Source organism: Patiria miniata, unplaced genomic scaffold, assembly GCF_015706575.1.
Source record: "Patiria miniata isolate m_02_andy unplaced genomic scaffold, ASM1570657v1 HiC_scaffold_28, whole genome shotgun sequence".
Taxonomy (NCBI): Eukaryota; Metazoa; Echinodermata; class Asteroidea; order Valvatida; family Asterinidae; genus Patiria; species Patiria miniata.
The window spans coordinates 8,396,444-8,415,437 of NW_024037067.1; the positions used below are offsets into that span (position 1 = coordinate 8,396,444).

At 38.6% G+C, this 18,994-nt stretch overlaps 1 protein-coding gene across 2 annotated transcripts in view; it reads left to right on the plus strand.

Annotated features, from left to right (window-relative positions):
• LOC119735090 (4-aminobutyrate aminotransferase, mitochondrial-like) overlaps positions 1-18,994 on the plus strand; it is a 33,811-nt gene that overhangs the window by 2,256 nt on the left and 12,561 nt on the right. For both annotated transcript variants that reach the window (XM_038208787.1, XM_038208786.1), the window contains exons 2-10: positions 2,599-2,696; positions 5,428-5,460; positions 7,360-7,477; positions 9,563-9,612; positions 11,882-11,962; positions 14,062-14,154; positions 14,789-14,848; positions 16,475-16,538; positions 18,518-18,669. In XM_038208787.1, coding sequence (XP_038064715.1) covers positions 2,599-2,696; positions 5,428-5,460; positions 7,360-7,477; positions 9,563-9,612; positions 11,882-11,962; positions 14,062-14,154; positions 14,789-14,848; positions 16,475-16,538; positions 18,518-18,669 — 749 coding nt within the window. The remainder of the gene's footprint in view (positions 1-2,598; positions 2,697-5,427; positions 5,461-7,359; positions 7,478-9,562; positions 9,613-11,881; positions 11,963-14,061; positions 14,155-14,788; positions 14,849-16,474; positions 16,539-18,517; positions 18,670-18,994) is intronic.

The window sequence follows — 18,994 nt, forward strand, 5'->3', positions numbered from 1 at the left end:
TGGTACCGAAATGTATCAAAAATTAAATGCCGACTTCAAATCTTTAAAATATAGACTTAGCTTTCATTTGACACCAAATTTGTTTAAGTCACATGCATTTGAAATTGTTGGTGTCATGTCCACTTTGGTGTGGAATTGCCCCTCTGTCACAAAAAAAATGGAAAGCTTGATTTTTTTTCAAAGTTGCTTTCGAATATCTGGTTTCCAAATAGTCAACCGAATTTTAAACAATCCAGCTTAGGCCAAAAAAAAAAATGTCTCCAGTTTCTGGTATGCGCGCGCGTCGCCGTAGCCATGCGCGTCGGCAAAATGAAAAAGTTTTTTTGTTCAATGAAAGATGATGTCTCAAAACCGCCAAACTCACTGGTTTGACTGGAATCTTGCTGCTGCACAATTTTAACGTGTTTTTAGATAGGGTTATGATCGAGAATAAGCTTTATGTGGCCTCTCTGGTCTCCCATAATATTTGCACTAAGTTTAGTCGGGCACCATTTGCAGTCATCAGCCGACATTTGAAGCAAAAAAAACAGGTAAAAAAAAAAAAAAAAGCCGTGTCGCCACACCACTTTTTGGGCAAGCTCCATACCAGAAACCGGAGACTTTTTTTTTTGGCCTTATAATCCCACCACTACATTCAAGCCAACATAAAGTGCCGCCTGAAATGCCCTCCGAGTGGGTATTGTTTGCAGGATTCAGTAGTGACCACTAGTCTATGTAATAGACCATGCCGAAAGCCATGGTCTATAATATTGGAACAGATTCGCTGATTAATTATGCAACACAACCGCATCTTGACCTCTAGATTTTGACCAATCAGCGGGTGCTTTCTATGTCGGGTCTTCAGTCATTCACCGTTGTCGCGTCATAGACTTGGATAAAAAAAAAAGACACAGCAACAATTTAAGGCTGTGGTCACGCTCTCTGTATTCTGTTTATGCAACACGTGCCCGGTTGTTGTTGTATTACAAAACACTGCATTCGAATTGACCAATCACAGTTTTAGTCCTGATTTGGAAATGAAATGACGTCACGATTTAGTAAAGTCGACTCCGATTGGCTGAGGCACGAGATCGCATAAATCTGCAATTCTGCATGCTTTATCAGACGTTATACAGGAGATGGGCTCCGTGGATAACGGGTGAGGCCGTGTCTGAAACGGGCTTCCAGAGCTACGGCTACGTCTATTGTCAGCGCGTCCCCGTGTATTTTCAATGGGCGCAGACCTAAACCTAACTCTAGACAGTTGATTCGGATGCAGCCTAATACTCAGACTAAGTGACCACTGGACCTTTACAAAAATGCTCCAGAGCTGTTATGTTAAAAATATGGGTGGAAACTCTCTGAGAAGTCACCTGGGCAGGCTATTCACATACATGTAGGCCTACAAAAATGTACATGTACCAAGAAGACCAATTAATAGCAAAAGGAAGTGAATGCAGTTACAATCAGAGACCATGGAGCAAATTGGGGGATGTTCCAGTTGTTTTCTTAAAAGCCTGTGTCACAAAAATGGAAGGCTTATTTTCTTTTAAGTTTAATTTTAAATATCCGGTTTCCAAATCAAACCCAAATAGTGGAATTCCAACCGATTTTTTAAAAATCTGGGTTTTAAATCCCACCACTTAAACAATCCATTGCAGTATAAGGACAAGTAAAAAAAACCACCAGTTGATCGTCCAGGGTTTTTTTTCAAAAAGAGGAGGATGAGGGCCTTTTTATTTTTGTATTTTTTATTGAAAAATAGGCTAAAATAAATAGCCATATTTAACTTACACGATATGTGCCTTAGAAAGGAGGAGGCCCTTTTTATTTGTAGCACCAAAAATAATAATGACTGAAAAGCCCATTTCATAAGCTATTTTTAGAAGGAAAAAAAATAATGAAATTTGGTCAATCCGTTCAAATAATATCCCCATTTAAACGCAATGACCCTAAAACCTGTCTCGTCCAAAAAATGCTATTTCAAGAATCGTTGTCACAATTGTTTTCAAACATCACCAGCGATAAAACCTCAGTTTAAAGTTAAAAATATTCAACAAAGTCCTTTTGAAGGCCCGTCTTTTAAAAAAAGTAGATTTTATAAATCATATTGTTTTCCTAAACAGGGTTGTTAATAACTTAATAAAGATATATTGTACTACAGTTGGTGACAGTTGTTGAAACAAGTATTCTGTGTCTTTTTCTTTGTTGTTTCAAAAAGTCAAAACACACAATAAATTGCTTTTTTTTTTGGACGAGACAGGTTTTAGGGTCATTGCGTTTAAATGGTGATATTCTTTGAACAGATTGAGTAATTTCAACAATTTGTTCATCTAAAAGTAGCTTATGAAATTGGCTTTCCAGCCATCATTATTTTTGGTGCTACATATGTTTTTAAATATGAAATATATTTTTGGGGGTTTGGGTTCTGCTTTTTTTGACTCGCCCTGTATTATGCCTGAAATTTAAAAAACAAAAAAAAATTGGATGCAGCCTCAAAAAAGGAAGTGGATGGGGACGATCAACTGGTATTTTTGTTTACTAAGCCTAAGACTCAGCAACGCTGTTTGCATATTTGAATTGTATTTTGTTATTAAAAATAATGATCTCTTTCCCAAGGTACTCATGTGAGGTCTTCAGCTGCTATTGAAAAGCTACTGCCTGAGGAATATGATGGCCCTCTGCTTCAAACCGAAGTACCAGGACCCAAAACGCAGGTAAATTATTGGGGGTTTTTTTAATGCATTTTTCATTCCCGCTCTGCTAACTTGGAACATAATGTATTCCTGATTTCCTGTGAAATGTTCCAAGGGATCTGAGTTTTTTGAGATCCGTCTCCACAAAAATCAAACTTTATTCCGTATTGTAGACAATATTTCCTGGTAGAATGTAGCCAGTGCGTGCAAGATGTACATGTAGATTAGGGGAGACACCCCCTCCCTCCTTAAGATTGTGAAATACCGGTACCATCGTATCCCTGGGGCTGTAAAAAGGACTTATATGCAACACTACTTTGTCCGGCCTGTTAGAACTGGTCCAAACTGGTTCAAGCTATATGGTTGTTTATACAGCACTTTTGGAGATTATCTCATCTGTTGACACGTTTGGAACTGATCCGGCTAGGTTTGATCAGATAATTTGCAATGTAGGTCGCCTTAAGGAGAACACGTACTGGTGCCTCGTAAATAAAAGGGATTTTTTATTATTAAAATATTATATGTGTAGAAAGTACAACAGTAACTGTGGGTATAGGCCTACTAATTATGAATTGTACTATGATCAGGTAGCGGCCCTGGATCACATCTTTATTGAAGCAGTTAAAAAAATGTTTTTCCCCTGGCTGTAAGCCGGAGGGGGATATTGCGATAGCGTATTCTTTCTGTGTGCATTTATGTCTGTATGTACATTTTTGTCTGTATGTCTGGGCGTGTTCATCCAAACTGTGGACGAAAAAGAACAAAAGAGAACAATATCGTCCAGGATTCCCAGCATACGTCCGCGATAGGGGTCATGTACAAAACCTATGGGAGTCTTCCTAAAAAGTTGGAGTACATTCAAAAGAGGGACAATAGGATGTCCACGATTGACTATGTCTGCGTTTGTTTATGGTGTAAATCGAGGACACACGCCTGCAACATCATTGGTGAATCAAGGACAGGCACCAAATCGAGGACGACCTCGATTCGACCTCGATTAGAAAACGTGTACAAAACCAATGAGAGCTGTTGCAAAAAAGTAAAAATCCTCGATTTACACCATAAACAAACGTGCTGTAGTCTGTGTGTGTGTGTGTTATTTTCGGGCCAACAGGTCAAAGGTCAAGGTCACTATTGCTGAAACAAAAGAAATCTTGTCAACGTGATAGCTTGAGAAATACTTAGGAACTTGAAATTTGGTTTGTGGGTTGTTCTTGGTAGTCTTGAGAAGCCTATTGCTTTTGGGGCCGACAGGTCACTATTGCTAAAACAATAGAAATCTTGTCAACGCGATAGCTTGAGAAATACTTTAATTAGGAACTTGAAATTTGGTTTGTGGGTTGTTCTTGATAGTCTTAAGAAGCCTGTTGCTTTTGGGGCTGACAGGTCAAAAGATCTAGGTCACTTTTGCTAAAACAATAGAAATCTTCCATTTTGGTTAGGATTACACTGACTTTAGAAAAAACTGCCAGCATGCCAGGGGGATTGCGCAAGTCTCACTTGCAGTATTTTCAAATCTGATTACAAACAAGTGACGAGCTCTTTTTGGAACCTACAGCAAGGTTTGATCAGATAATTTGCAACTTAGGAGGCCTTAAGGAGAACACGTACTGGTACCTTGTAAATAAGAATTGCTTTACTTGTTGAGATATAAGTGTAAAGTACAAATGTGGGTAAACAATTATCAATTGTACTATGGTCAGGTAGCGTCCCTCCCTGCATCACATTTCTTTGTTAAAGCACTTTTTAAATCTGATCTGAAAAAAGACCAGAGTAGAACTTGCGATACATGTAGAGCTTTTATTTCCAAGTCATATGACACTGTGGGTCCGGATGGGTTCACGGTTGTGTTTTTTTTTCATACATGCATACACGCCTACTTGCACTATTTAGAATACAATACAGCACTTTTGAAGATTGTCTCTTTTGACAGTTTTGGAACCTATACAGCAAGGTTTGATCAGATAATTTGCAATTTAGGTCGCCTTGAGGAGAACACGTTCTGGTACCTTGTACATGTAGATAAAGAGGTTTTAAAGAATATAATACAGCACTTTGGAAGATTGTCTCTGTTGTTGACAGTTTTGGAACTTACAGCAAGCTTTAATCAGATAATTTGCAATATAGGTCGCCTTGAGGAGGACACGGACTGGTACCTTGTAAATAAAGAGGTTTTTAAGAATACAATACAGCTTTTTGGAAGATTGTCTCTGTTGTTGACAGTTGTGGAACTTACAGCAAGCTTTGATCAGATAACTGGCAATGTAGGTCACCTTGAGGAGGACACGGACTGGTACTTCCTACTTGTTAAAAATATATTTGCTTAAAGTACGATTGTAAATGTCGGTAAACAATTGTGAATTGTCAGGTAGCGTCCCTGGATCGCATTTCTTATTGAAGCATTTTTTAATCTGATAAAAAAAAGACCAGAGTATTTTGACCTTGTGATCAGGCATGCAACTTTTCCTCGGATCAGCTGATTTCCTCGTGTTTCACTTCACACTTATACCTTTGAAAATTAAAAAAAAATGTACAAAGTCTTGTAAAGATTGGAGTTTCCTCGTTTTTGTTTCTTCCACTTGAGTTGCATGCCTGTGTGAACATACCGGTACATGTATGTCCCATTAGAGCTTTTATTTCCAAGTCATGGCAATGTACAGGTAGCCAATTAACAATTTGCATTGTATATGAATACACAGAATTCCTTTGCAGTTTTTGTACGATTGAAATTCTGATTTTTATTTGTCCACAGCAACTGATGAAAGAACTGCATGCTATAAACAAGGTATGTGCTTGGAGGAAGGGGGGGGGGATAACGTTTCCAGAAATCACCATTGCCATGAGGGAAATAAGACATCTCTGGATGTGAAGCAACTAACCACTGGCCGGGTTTAGCATGCAAAGGACCCCCCCCCCCCCTTCCAATTGTTTTTTTCTGACATAAAATGATGGTGAAAAAAGTTACATACATAAGTGTATGAGTACTTTTGAGAGCTCGAGCGTGAAATTTCGTTTCCCGTCCCATTATTGTATCAAGTAAATAAAAGATACCTTTTGGGGACTTGAGTTACAGAGCTCGTATCAGGAGCTTGAGACACCATCATGGTGTCTTTATCGACTGGCGTTGTTTAGGCCCTCACACAACCCGTCACGTGACCCGTCATGTGACCAGAGAGTTGTTTGTTTGGAGAGGAGAGCTTTGGAGAATTTTTTTTTGTTAAGGTTCACCAGTTCACTTGTCCTATTTGTCTGAAAGTTGCCATGGGTGGCAGGCTAAAGAAAAAAGATGCAAAGAGAAAGGAACTAGCAGGTTCTGTGGTTTTGGCCCTCCTGCTGTGCATGTTTCATATCAGAAAAACCTCAATTTTAAAGAGCAGTGTTGTAGTCGAGTACTTTTTCCGAGTACGAGTACTGCCAAGTACTTAGGTTACCGAGTACGAGTACAAGTACTTCCGAGTACAAGTTAAGGTCTCCCAGTACGGGTACTTGTACTTCTGAGTACGAGTACGAGTACAAGTACTTCTATTTCTGAATACGGCCATATGCAAATGGTTCATTGTGCGATATTGGCCCAGGCCCAGTCAGACCCATATTCAGACCCACTCACGGCTGGCCGAAAAATGTGTTTGTCCAGCAGACATGCACAGAGAAAAATCAGGAAATTTGATTTCTGTGCAAGCCAATTAACCATTTCCAACTGAAAGTATCGATAATAATATAAAGCTGTGGTAAAGTCAAGCTACCATACCATTTTTTTTTTTCGAGTACTGCTATTCGAGTACCAGTACTTTGATGATCGAGTACAATTTTGACATGCCAAGTACGAGTACTTTGCTGCCCAAGTACGAGTACCATTATTTGGAGTACGAGTACTTTGACATTCGAGTACGAGTACTCCAAAAAAGTACTCGAGTACGAGTACCGAGTACGAGTACTACAACACTGTTAAAGAGACCATTAGAACATATTTTGTGCAACTTTCTAATCCTCGTAAATGTATGAAAATTATGTGACATCTTGTTTTTAGTTAATTTGTTTGAAAGTGCTCTTCTTTTCACATTTACAATTGTCCATGCTTTTTATAATATCTGAGGGCGCTGTTGCTGTGATGTCATTTCAGGAAGGCACTGTTCAGCTTAGGGGTTTTCTGTTCAAATTGTGACCTAAAATTTGCTCATTGACAACATTTGTGGGAAAAGTTTGCTCATTGGCTTAGCTGTCTTGCACTGAAACAACAACAAATCACCAAAGAAGAGAAAAGTTACCTCCGAAAAATATCCAAAATTTTGGAAACTTTTGGTACTAAAATAGCTACCGGTATTTGAGGTTTCTGCCTGAAATGTCATCACACTTTTGCGAAAAAAATTTCCAAAATTCTCAAAATGTGTAGTTTCCACTGAGCTAAAACTTCCACAGGTTATAAATGTAGTTATGCACCCTACTTAAAAAAAAATTGAGCAATTTTGTTGCTTCAAACAAACAGAAATGGCACAAAACCACATGATCATTTGTACCTTTAAATTCAGTAGAATAATTGTTTATTTATTTATTTATTTATTATCGGGATATAAACATTAAAAACAAACAGGCCCGAGGATTTGTTGTTTATGATCATGATGTCAGAAGGACCAAGATAAAGCAGATGAGAATGTGCATTTTTTAAAACTCCTGTTTTTCCTCCCAGAATGCCGGCAACGTGCAGCTCTTCATTGACTACGAGAGATCCCACGGCAACTACGTGGTGGATATGGACGGCAATCGATTGCTGGACACATTTGCCCAGATCTCCTCCATACCCATCGGTAATTAGCCTGCAGCTGTGTAGACGTTAGTTGTTTAGGTTGGAAGCCTGTGGCTCTAATGCAGTACGGTAGGGACGAAAATTGCCCACCCAGGCGTAAATCGATACACAAATGCAGTTTCCTTGAAGTTATGATAATCACTTTCAAATAGAATTGTTCTTGAATCTAGGAGAAAATACGGGGTGAGTCAAAAAACCAGAAGCAAAACCCAAAGAAATCTATTTCATATTTTAAAAAATATGTGGCACCAAAATAATTATGACTCGTAAGCCAATTTAATAACCTACTTTTAGATGAAAACAAGTACAACAATTCTTGGATCAATCCATTCAAATTATGTCACCATTTAAATGAAATGACCCTAAAATCTATTTTGTCCGAAAATTCGATTTCACGAATTGTCCTTACAATTGTCTTCAAACATCACCAGCGATAAAACCTCAATTTAAAGGTTATAAATATTCAACTAAGTCCTTTTGAAGTCCCGTCTTTAAAAAAAGGGGGATTTTATAAATCCTATTGTGTAGAGAAATTGAAATAATTGTTTCACCTAAAGCGAATATAAATCATTTGCTTTTGCTGTAATTTTCAGAAATGGATGGAATTGGGGGGTTGGAAATATATAGCAAATACAGTTACACTGACTTTTTTGAGGTTTTGGGTTCGAAAATGCTATAAAAACCAAGAAAAACAATCATTTTCCTGTAGTCTGGTTCCCTGACTCCATATAAGAAGAAACAGAGCAGTTTACATACTTACGGAATTGTAAGATCAGGGAACCAGTCTAGCTGGCTTGTACCCGTTCATAGGTGTGTAATCGATTGCAAACAAGTGCGATGGTCAATTGGGGCCAGTATTTGAAAAAAAGCCAGTTTTTTCCAACGCTGGTCAGCCGACAGTATACCAGGTGCCATGATTTTACAGGATGCTTTACACTGTCATTCACTAACAGTCCAGCAAGGTATTTCAAAATGATTGGGTAGTTTTATTTTTTGATGTTTGCAAATGTTGTATATTCCCTTTAAGACCAAAACAGAAAAAAATACTCGGTCTCTGGTCAGCGCGCGCGTCGATGTGAATCATGCGCGTCAACCTTTTTTCTTTTTCTTAAAATTAACACGGAAGCTATTGCCGCGCCTCCTCAAATTTTTGTACCAAGGAGCACCAAGGAATGGGGAAATTGCACCAAGGCAAATGAAAAAGGGCACCAAGGCAAATTATGGAGGACACCAATGTATCATGAGGACACAAAAAAGCAAAATAGTACCCACCTTGTCTGTACAATACAAAAAAAAAAAGCCACAAAAAAAAATGCGTCGCTGCATCAATTCCGGAACTTCGGTCTGACCAGAGACCGACTATTTTTTTTTTTTTAGCCTAAAAGTAGTTGATTAAATGGGCTTCCAAGTCATAATTGATTTTGGTGCTACATAGTTTTTATTATATGAAATATATTTCTTTGTTTTTGGGTTCCGCTTTTTTTTTTACTCGCCCTGTATACATTGCATGCAGCTCCATTTTAACGTATGCCGGTATTTCCCGTTATTTGGAAAATCTAAAGAAAACAAGTTAATAATTAATGTAAAAAATTGTATTGTGCAAGATTTCTTTAACCTCGGCCGATTTCATGGTGCTGATATAGCATGCAATTTATATTTACAAAGCCTCTGACCTTTGCATGGATCAAAAGCAGTAACCACAGCAAAGAGCACGACATTTATGAGGCATGAAATTTGCAAATACTAGTAATTAATGCAACAATTGACATTGCCATGAGTGTACAAAGTGTACAAGTGTGAGCATGCCCACGCTTTAATTGCATATAATGTTAAATCAAATTTGCCGGCTGTTGTTAGCACAGTGTTTCTGCACAGATTTGGAGCTTTCTAAGCTTCCCTGTGCATTGTATGCGGTGAGAGGAAAAGACAATGGTTTGACAAAATCCCTGAGTGCAGAGTTTGCTCTTTGACCCGAAAGAGTACAGCTATAGAGGCTTTCAACTCCCTGTGAATGAATTCAGTGGGGGACTGTTGGTTTTTTTCACTGGATTTGAAATGTCTTGAATTGTTTCCCCATGATCTGAAGGTTACAACCACCCAGCTATTGTTGATGTCATAAAGGACCCTTCCAACTTGGTAAGTCAGCTTAGAAAATTTTCTTGCTGAGTGGGCCATTCTTCGGTCACGTGTGTGACATAAAATTGGGCTCATTTGATATTTGAAGCTTTACCCCTTGTTAACTACATCTGACATATTACTTCCACTAACTCATCAGGTTAGTACTTTTTACTCCCTATCTCAGAGTATAGTTCCTACTTTCACAAATTGTATCAAAATAAGTAGGAGGGGTCATCAAAGTTTGGTCACGTGTGTGACATCAGACGAAAAAATGTTATCAGGCCCATATCGGAAATTCACACTTTTCTCCAGAGTTCTAAGGACACACACACCCAAACTAATTCTGCTTTAGTTTTACTAAATGGGAATTGTTATATGTTCACATGTGTGACATTTCGATCGGTCACGTGTGTGACATTTTGTAATTAATTTTATGCAAATTTATGCACGGAAAGACCAACTTGTGAAACATCTTAAGAAAATTGCATCTTAACTTATTATACTAGCAACACTTTAGTGAACAACAATCATTTGTATTACATCACATTTAAAAAAAAAATAGTTTGTTTCCAAAAATTAAGTTAGTTTCAATTTCTGAAGAATCGCCCAAGGTGACTCACGTGACATCAGTCAGAAAGCGATATGAATAACAAAGCTTTATTGCTGGTATTATTTTGTTCGCTAAGGAAACCTTGACTGTACTTGGCCAATTCCATGCTTTTGGAAACTTCATGAAATTGGCCGCTGCTGTGAGGCCGCTGCTGGGAGTCATAGCTCAGTGAGTGAGGACGATATAGCTAGGGACCCACTCCAAACCAACTCAGTTCTCACTCAACCCACTCTTCATGTGTAAATGCTCTCCAGATGCCATACAGGGCGAGTCAGAAAAAGCGAACCCAAATGTCAGGGCCTCTGTTTTAGTAAAGTTCTGCATGTAGCACTTCCAGGATATGAAAGCCTAATTCACAAGCTTTCTTTTAGTACAAGAATCATTCAAATCACTCATGTACTTTTAAAGTTACGGAATTTTAAACACAACCACCATTTTAAAGTTCTGTCCACAGATCACAAAAAAAGATGTGCGTTCTTTCAGCAAAACAAAACAATTCACACACATCCCTATGTGATTTGTTTTCATTTTGCTGAAAGAACACTCATACCTTCTGTTGATCGGTGGACAGAACTGTAAAACGGTGGTTGTGTTTAAAATTCCGTAACTTGAAAAGTACATGAGTGATTTGAATGATTCTTGTACTAAAAGAAAGCTTATGAATTGGGCTTTCTTATCCTAGAATTTGGAAGTACTACATGCAGAACTTCCCTAAAACAATGGTCCTGACATTTGGGTTTCTTTTTTTTTTACTCACCCTGTACTTTACATGTAGTACATGTATCCCTGTACAGTAATTGACATTTAAGAAGGCATAATAGGATCATTTGCATTTATCCCAAAGTAAACCAACAAATTGTTATCAATATAATAACGTCTTATTAAAGGGCTCTTTGGGGGTCAAGGACAAAATACTAAAGAATATTACATGTGTTGTGCACACTTGTATGGAAAGAAATGCATAGTACGTACCTAGTAGTATTTTGTAGCTTTACGTGAGGTTACGTGAATTGGTTCAGAGCTAGCTTGGATTAAAGATCCTACTGGTGAAAAAGACCCAGTAAAATGATTCCGTCTGGCTTGCTGTTATGCAGAAGTAATCAAGAAATGTAGGTGATTTCCAACAATCATCCAAATTTTGGAATTATGCTTTTGACTAGAATTGTGTTTTTCAACTGTTTTCTCATATGAAGTGCAATATCATATGGACTGAAACTTCAACAGGTTACTGTAGATTCTCAACATTATTCTATGATCTTTGGATTTTGAGTTGTGTTATTATTAGAAAAACAAACAAAATGTATGGAAAGCAACTGTATGCATTAAGCGTGTAATATATGATTGTCCCCTACCGTAAAAAAGTATGTACGATTGATAAAGGTCCACACTACAGTAGACAGTATGCATGTGTACAGTAGAGGGAAGAGGTATCATCTGTTTGTGGCGATTTCAAATGACACTCAGTTTTAACATGTTGTCCCTTTTTCTTTTTTTTTAAAGTTACATACGGTATTCCCATTCATTTTTAGAAGTGGAAAACTTTCCGGCTGAAAAAAATCATCTGACCAATCATTTTGCATAGTGTTTTGGGATAGATGAGACCGGTAGGATTACAGTTAACAGTGTAAATACAATCCTTGTTTTTTGTGTTTTGTATTTCTGATAACTCCTGTCCAGGTTCACCTTGTTAACAGGCCAGCACTGGGCGTGTTCCCTGGGGCAGACTTTGCCAGCAAACTATCAGAAATCTTGATGTCGGTAAGTTTGGGCATAAAAAAAAAAGTTGTGAAGTTAACCCCTTCAGAAAAAGCACTTATTGGATAAGTGCAGCATTGAGTGTGTATAATCCTGCATTGATTCTACCAAAGGTTTTTACTTGTGACTGGGCATTGTCAATTGACTTGTGAGAAATTGTACGCACATGTCCTTGACCTTTTGAATAATTGTGACTGGACTTGTGGTGATGGATTTCAAATACGGTTGGCCATTACATGTCCTTGTGCTGACTTGACCAATTTTACAGGACTACGTGCGTTTTGGGTGTGGCATAGGGTGGCACCTTGAAAAATAGACTTTCAAATTGAAATGATGATCTTCCAACAATTACATTATTATAGCTTTCCTATGAGACATTGAAAGAAAACAATCGGCTCATGATAAGAAATCAATTAATTTGTGTCAACTTTTGCATTAAGAGCGGGATGCTCCTAGTTTGTTCTGAAGCCAGTGTAGGACCTAGAGTGCGCATGCGTTTTTGCAATGGTGCGGTTTATGAACAATAATTTCAACAGCTGTATACAGACTAAGTGCATGTGTGTGCATGTGGGTGTACCTACATGTGCATGTGTATACACGGTACATATACACAGTGTCGTATAAAACAGGACTTGGAAAACTACAGGCTTGCGATCCAGCGAGACGAAAAGATGCAAAAGTAGCAGAGATTCTGATAGAGGCGTGTGAAGCAGGCAAGCCAGCCTGGCTGCACGTACATGTACGTAGGCCTACTATGATTGCGGAGCAGTGTCGCGAACTGGCCCGGCGATCATCCTATAGCTATGGTAGGATCGGCGGACCAGGCGTATACAAAACACATGATTCCAAAATTAACATACATAATGTTTGAGCTGCAACGTCACTAGATAAGACTATTTATAGCATTTCGCTCAAAATTTTTTGAACTGGAGCGCCATTTAAAACCACTTTTTAAAACTGTATAAAGGCCTGCAAAACAAACCAGTATATATAGTATTTACATGGCATTATATTTCGTTAAACTTCGTTCGGAAAAGAAAATCTTTGAAAAAGCATGTATAAACCGACTTTAAAGAGATGCATTCTCAGGCTATTTTGGGGTTTCATCCCGAAAAAAAGATTCCTATTCTGAATTGCTATTTTCCTTGCAATACAAAAGTTATTCACTTTGGATTGAGACATTGATAAAAAAAATTCCCATATTTTGTTATTGAATTATTACTTCCCAATTTGGAATTATTGGCTGCCAGATAACAATTCCGGTTCTCATGGTGTAGGCTGGTGCCGGCCCCAATGTCAGTATCGATAATGTGCAGACCAGGAGCCAGTCTGCTCCCAAAGCAGATCTGTTTGTGCCCAAAACAAAACAAAAAAAAATTCCAGAGGTTTGCAAACATCCAAAAAAGGAAAAAGGAAGGTTTTTGGGGGTTGGAATAAAACATATTAGTTAAAATTTTATTACTAAAAAAAAAATTGTGCAACTTTAAATAAGCTAATGAAGTATGTGGGTTTATACAGGAAGGTCTCAGGCCAACTTAATACAGTGGAACGCCGCTATAACGAACATCGCGGGATCCACAGAAAATGTTCGTAATAGTGATCGTTCGGTATAGCGATTTTAAGCTGCCGATGCTCCGGTACTGACTTTTCATTTGTTTTCAATAAATGGCGCCCTTCATAACTTCACCCTGCATGCCCTGGTAGTTACTGAAAGACGACTTCGAACACGTGCTGACTATTGAATTATGTAATTACACAGTTTGGAGCTGACTACCTACATCGATGGGTGGCTTTCCCCTTCTATGCCTTGGGGAAATAATAGCCACTTGTCGCTCTTCTGTTGACAGTTTTCAACAACAGTGTTCGGTTGGTTTTGTACACAAAAATCAGGAGCCAAGGACGATGTTTGGTATAGCTGAATGTTCCGTATAGCGATGTTCGGTATAACGACGTTCCACTGTAGGTCTATGCTTGTGGAAGACCCAAGTGCTGAGATTTGGGACCTTTTCCCATACATTCTTACAGTGGATAGATGATTGAGTAAAAACTTAAACACAGAATGAGGCTGAAATGTACACTTTTTCCTTCTTTTTTGTTTTAAGGTTGCCCCCAAAGGATTGAATGGCGTGCAGACCATGATGTGTGGCACATGCAGCAATGAGAACGCTATCAAGCAGGCTCTGATTTGGTACCGGGTAGGTCAAACAAAAAGAATTGTAACAAACATGGTCCTATAATGTTCACTTATTTAAGAAGATGTTCCCTGGAGGAATGCTATCAGTCTAAACCTAGAAAACTCAGAGTCAATGTGAAGAATTATTTGATATTATATAATCAGAATTTATACGTACGAACAGACTGGACATTTGTCACAAAATGTCTGTCCCTGTTCGTACGTAACCCTAATCACATCATAAATTTGAAGCCAGTGTGGAAACTGATATATTTTTGTTTGATAACAATGTAAAATGGGTTGGTAATGTCACTGGAAGTACCTATTAGAAATTGAATTTGTCTTAAGCACCCTCTTCCTTGCAGTGTGTCTGTCCATGTTACATATGTATCACAAAGAAAAGATGCCTGTTATTTTCTCCCCAAAAAAGATAACATCTTTTGTCTTGTCTTGTCTTAGTCAATTTCAACTTAGCAAGGTATAGGAAAATGCAACATATGCTCTATATGCAACATCCATAAACTTATCTAATTGGCCCACTAGTGTGGAATTGCCCATTTGTATATTTCAGGTCAGTAGTCAGAAAGCAGTGTGCAGCAGTTTTATTCATTTTGAATTGTCAGAAACCTGTAAGTTTTATATTATTTTGTGATTAGACCCAGAAAAGGGGAGGACCGCCCACCCAGGAGGAACTGGGGTCATGCAACACTGGCCAGGTGGGTTGTACATGTATATCGCTCAACCAAACAAAGAATCATTGTATGTGTATTAACTGCATGAATGCACTAGTTGCAGTGGGGACAATGTTAAATTTGTCAAAAGATTGTCCTTTCTGGGCAATACAATCTCGTATCGACTGTCAAAAATGCAGCTGTTTACGTAGTACAGTGGTGATGCATTGATGTGTAGAGTGATGGTGCAGTTGAGCGGGGAGTGCCATTTGTCACTAAGGGATGTGAACAACCTTTTCAGGCAATTGTAACCAGGCATGCAACTTTTCCTCGGATCCGCTGATTTCCTCGTTTTTCACTTCTCGTGAATGCCATTACAAATTGAAAAACACTGTGCAAAGTCTTCTGCGGTTCCTCGTTTTTCCTAAATTCCCAGTTGCACGCCTGTGTAACTATAGTTAGTTTGCAGTCTGCACTTGGAGATAAATAGGGCAGTTGAAATGTGCACAACCTTTTCGGGCAATTGTAACTAAGTTCACAGATGCAGACTGCAAACTCAGCTACAATTTTCTGAAAAGTTTGTTCATATTTGAACTCCCTTATTTGTCCCCATGTGACAAATATGTCACTCAATTGCACCATAACTTATACATCAGTGGATTACCATTGTACTACATATTCAGCTGGGTTTTTTTTTTTGAAGTTTCGTTTTGTGTGAATTAGAAAAAGAAGGGTAGAAATGTAGGTCGCCGCTATTGGGGCCATAAAAACAACATGATCTTGCAAATTTTCCAAATATTATTAATTTTCCAAATATTTCCACGCCGCTTTCCTCCCCCCTAAAAAAGCAAACCACCGACCAAGTAAAACATTTTCCTTGATCCATGAAAGAACATTGACACCTAGAACTGAAAAAAAAGAAGTGAGACACTAATCCCCCGAAAAATATGTTTTTGAAACCTTTTTCAGGCATGCAACTTTTCCTCGGATCTGCTGATTTCCTCGGTTTTTACTGCTCATGAATGCCATTAGAAAATGGAAAATACTGTACAAAGTCTTGTTTGGTTTGGAGTTTCCTTGTTTTTTTCCCTTCTAAATTCCCAGTTGCATGCCTGCTTTTTAGGGTTAAGTAAGGCCTTTCTATCATGTTGTGGCAAATCGTATCATTGATAGAGGGAGGGTCTGTTTCATACTTGCCGCTCAGATCTGCTCTGATGACTTGGTAATGTTTGTCATTGTTCAAGGCACTTTGGGAAAGGCACTTTTACACTCATTGCTTCTCTCCACCCAGGAGTAAAGGGTGCCTGTGAGGGCAGAGATGGTTATTGTGATTGAATTAGCTTCCTTGCGCCTAACAGGCAGAATCAAGCTGTATATATACTCCCCAGGGAGCTGAGATGGTATTTGGAATGTTTAACTGGCCCAATGATCAGGGGTAATAATAATGTAAAGCGCTTTGATCTTAGTTAAAAGCGCTTTATAAGAACCTGTTATTATTGACGTGCGACAGCTTGTGACTGACAGCTTATGATTGACTTGTGATGACATATGATTGACATGTCATGACTTGCGATCGACATGTGATAAACTGAATACAACTCAACAGTAGTGGAATCCTGCGTTCCATAAAAGGAACTTTATGTCACACTTCATCTATTTTGTATGTGGCAGGAACCAGGCTGCCCTCCGTACACCGTACTATCCTTTGATGGAGCTTTCCATGGACGAACCCTCGGTAAGTTATTTGTTAACATTGACTCTATCTGACATTGTGTTTGTAATATCAATGGTCTTCGTGCACAAGTACATGTACCCCCGCAACGATAAGAAAGGGATAGTCGGTAAGAAAGGGATAGTCGGGCAGACAACTGGGAGAGACATTCAAACGCACTGCTGACGCCGCCTGACGCTTAACGAAGACGCTATGGCTTTGTGCACATTCAGAATAAAATTAGTAATGCGTACTTCGCGCTGAACGCGCGCAGACCAGTACATGCAAGCGATGTGTCCCATCCACAGAGCTCTCGAAATTGATAAAAATGCACCCTCTCTTCATGCACGGATCCTACATGACTCTTGAGGGCGGTATCATAAGTCCGACGCCTCATAAGTCCGAAATTTTGGACTTAAGAGGCGTCGGACTTATGAGGCATAACATTTATTTATTCCGCCTCATAGGTCCAACGCCTCATAAGTCCGACGTCAGAAAAATGAGGCATTTAATCTGTCGGACTTACGAGGCGTCGGAGCTATGAGGCGTCGGACTTATGAGGCGTCGGACCTATGAGGCGTCAGGCTTATGGGCTTTTATTTGGTTGAGGGATGCGATTTTGTCGGACTTATGAGGCGTCGGACCTATGAGGCGTCGGACTTATGAGCGGACCCCACTCTTGAAACTTAAACAGTATTACCATAACACTTTGAGACAGTTTGATGCACAAATATATAATAAAAAAACCTGAACTACAAACATGTACACAATTAGAAATGAAAACACAGGTGGAAATAGAAGGTCAAAGGCACATTTTGGGGATTTCAGAAAATCAATTGTATGGCCCTCTTTGAAGGTAGAGTATATTATTTGTCATTTGTGCATTTTTTTTTCGTTTGAAGCAACAAAAGTGTTCAAAAAACTTTTCACGGCTTCGCCAAATTAAAAATACTAAAGGAAATTTCCAAAAATGCCTCTTTAGACGTCTTTATTGTTTTCTACAAAATGACAGCATGCCAGAAAGAATAACTGCACAGGGAGTTTAGTGCCACTATTATCTTGAAACCAAGTATGCTTTTCAACAACATTTCATCAGCTCCTTTTTGGATAGCTGCAAATATATTCTCTACCTTTAATACACTTTATTTGTAACTTACGTACAGTAAAGTAGCCAACTTTTTAAGGGATGGACATACCTTAATAACCCAATAATCACCCAAAGCCCCCTCTCCCCCCCCCCAAAGAAAATGCTTGTTACTCTCTGTACCACCTAAAACCTCCCTAGATTTATGAAGGAATAAATACAGGGTGATTAAAAAAATAGGACACCCACATTTGACAGCAATTTTCACCTATTTTTAAAAATTATTTTTAACTTTCGATTAGTAGCTATTAAAGTACTGGCCTTTAAGCAAATGTGACAAAAAAATCGTTGCATTTGCACATTTTGTCGTTGAGCTATGCTAATTTGAACATTTCATGAGTGAAACCTGTTTGTCCACGGAGGTATACATTCCCTTCGCTTGACTGAGCTCAGCTACCGGAGCTTTATTTGAAAGGGCATGACATTGATTGTTGTGTTATGCAACAATGAACTTAAGCTGACAGCTCATTGAGTAGATGATCTTAACACTGACATGAATAATAATTGGACAGCTTCAACAAAAGTTACTGGGGCAAAATATATTTTGGTGTGAAGGTTCTTTAATTTTTATGAACTACAAAAACGTCCAATTCACATAGAATAACCCGTGGACAAGACTGATTTTGGTGACTTGTATTCAAATTAGCATAATATCACTTTTTTTGTGACTTTTACTAAGCTTTTTTCACCATGCATGGTTAAAGACCTATACTTTACTACTATGTAAAAAAAATGTTTAAAATAAGTTCATTAAGTAGGTGATAATTGCTGTCAAAAGTGGGTGTCCTTTTTTTTTAACCACCCTGTACAATGTAATACAATGTATCACATGTGCTAATGACCTATCTCTGTTGACCAGGCTGCCTGACTCTGACCCATTCCAAGCCGATGTTCCGTGTGGACATCCCCACTATGAATAACTGGCCGGTGGCCCCCTTCCCAAGGCTGAAGTACCCCTTGGAGGAGTACACGACCGAGAATAAAGCTGAGGAAGAAAGGTGTCTCAAAGCGGTAGGTCTATGTCCATGTTTGACCCTGTCCATTAGTAGTCTGACTCTGAGGAATATAGGGCGAGTCAAAAAAAAGCGAAACCCAAATGTCGGGACCATTGTTTTAGTGAAGTTCTGCATGTAGCCCTTTCAAAATCTAGGATACGAAAGTCCAATTCATAGGCTTTCTTTTAGTACAAGAATCATTCAAATCACTCATGTACTTTTCAAGTTACGGACTTTTAAACACGACCACCGTTTTGAAGTTCTGTCCACGGATCACAAGAAGGTATTGTTCTTTCAGCAAAAACAAGTCACATAGGGATGTGTGTGAATTGTTTTTGTTT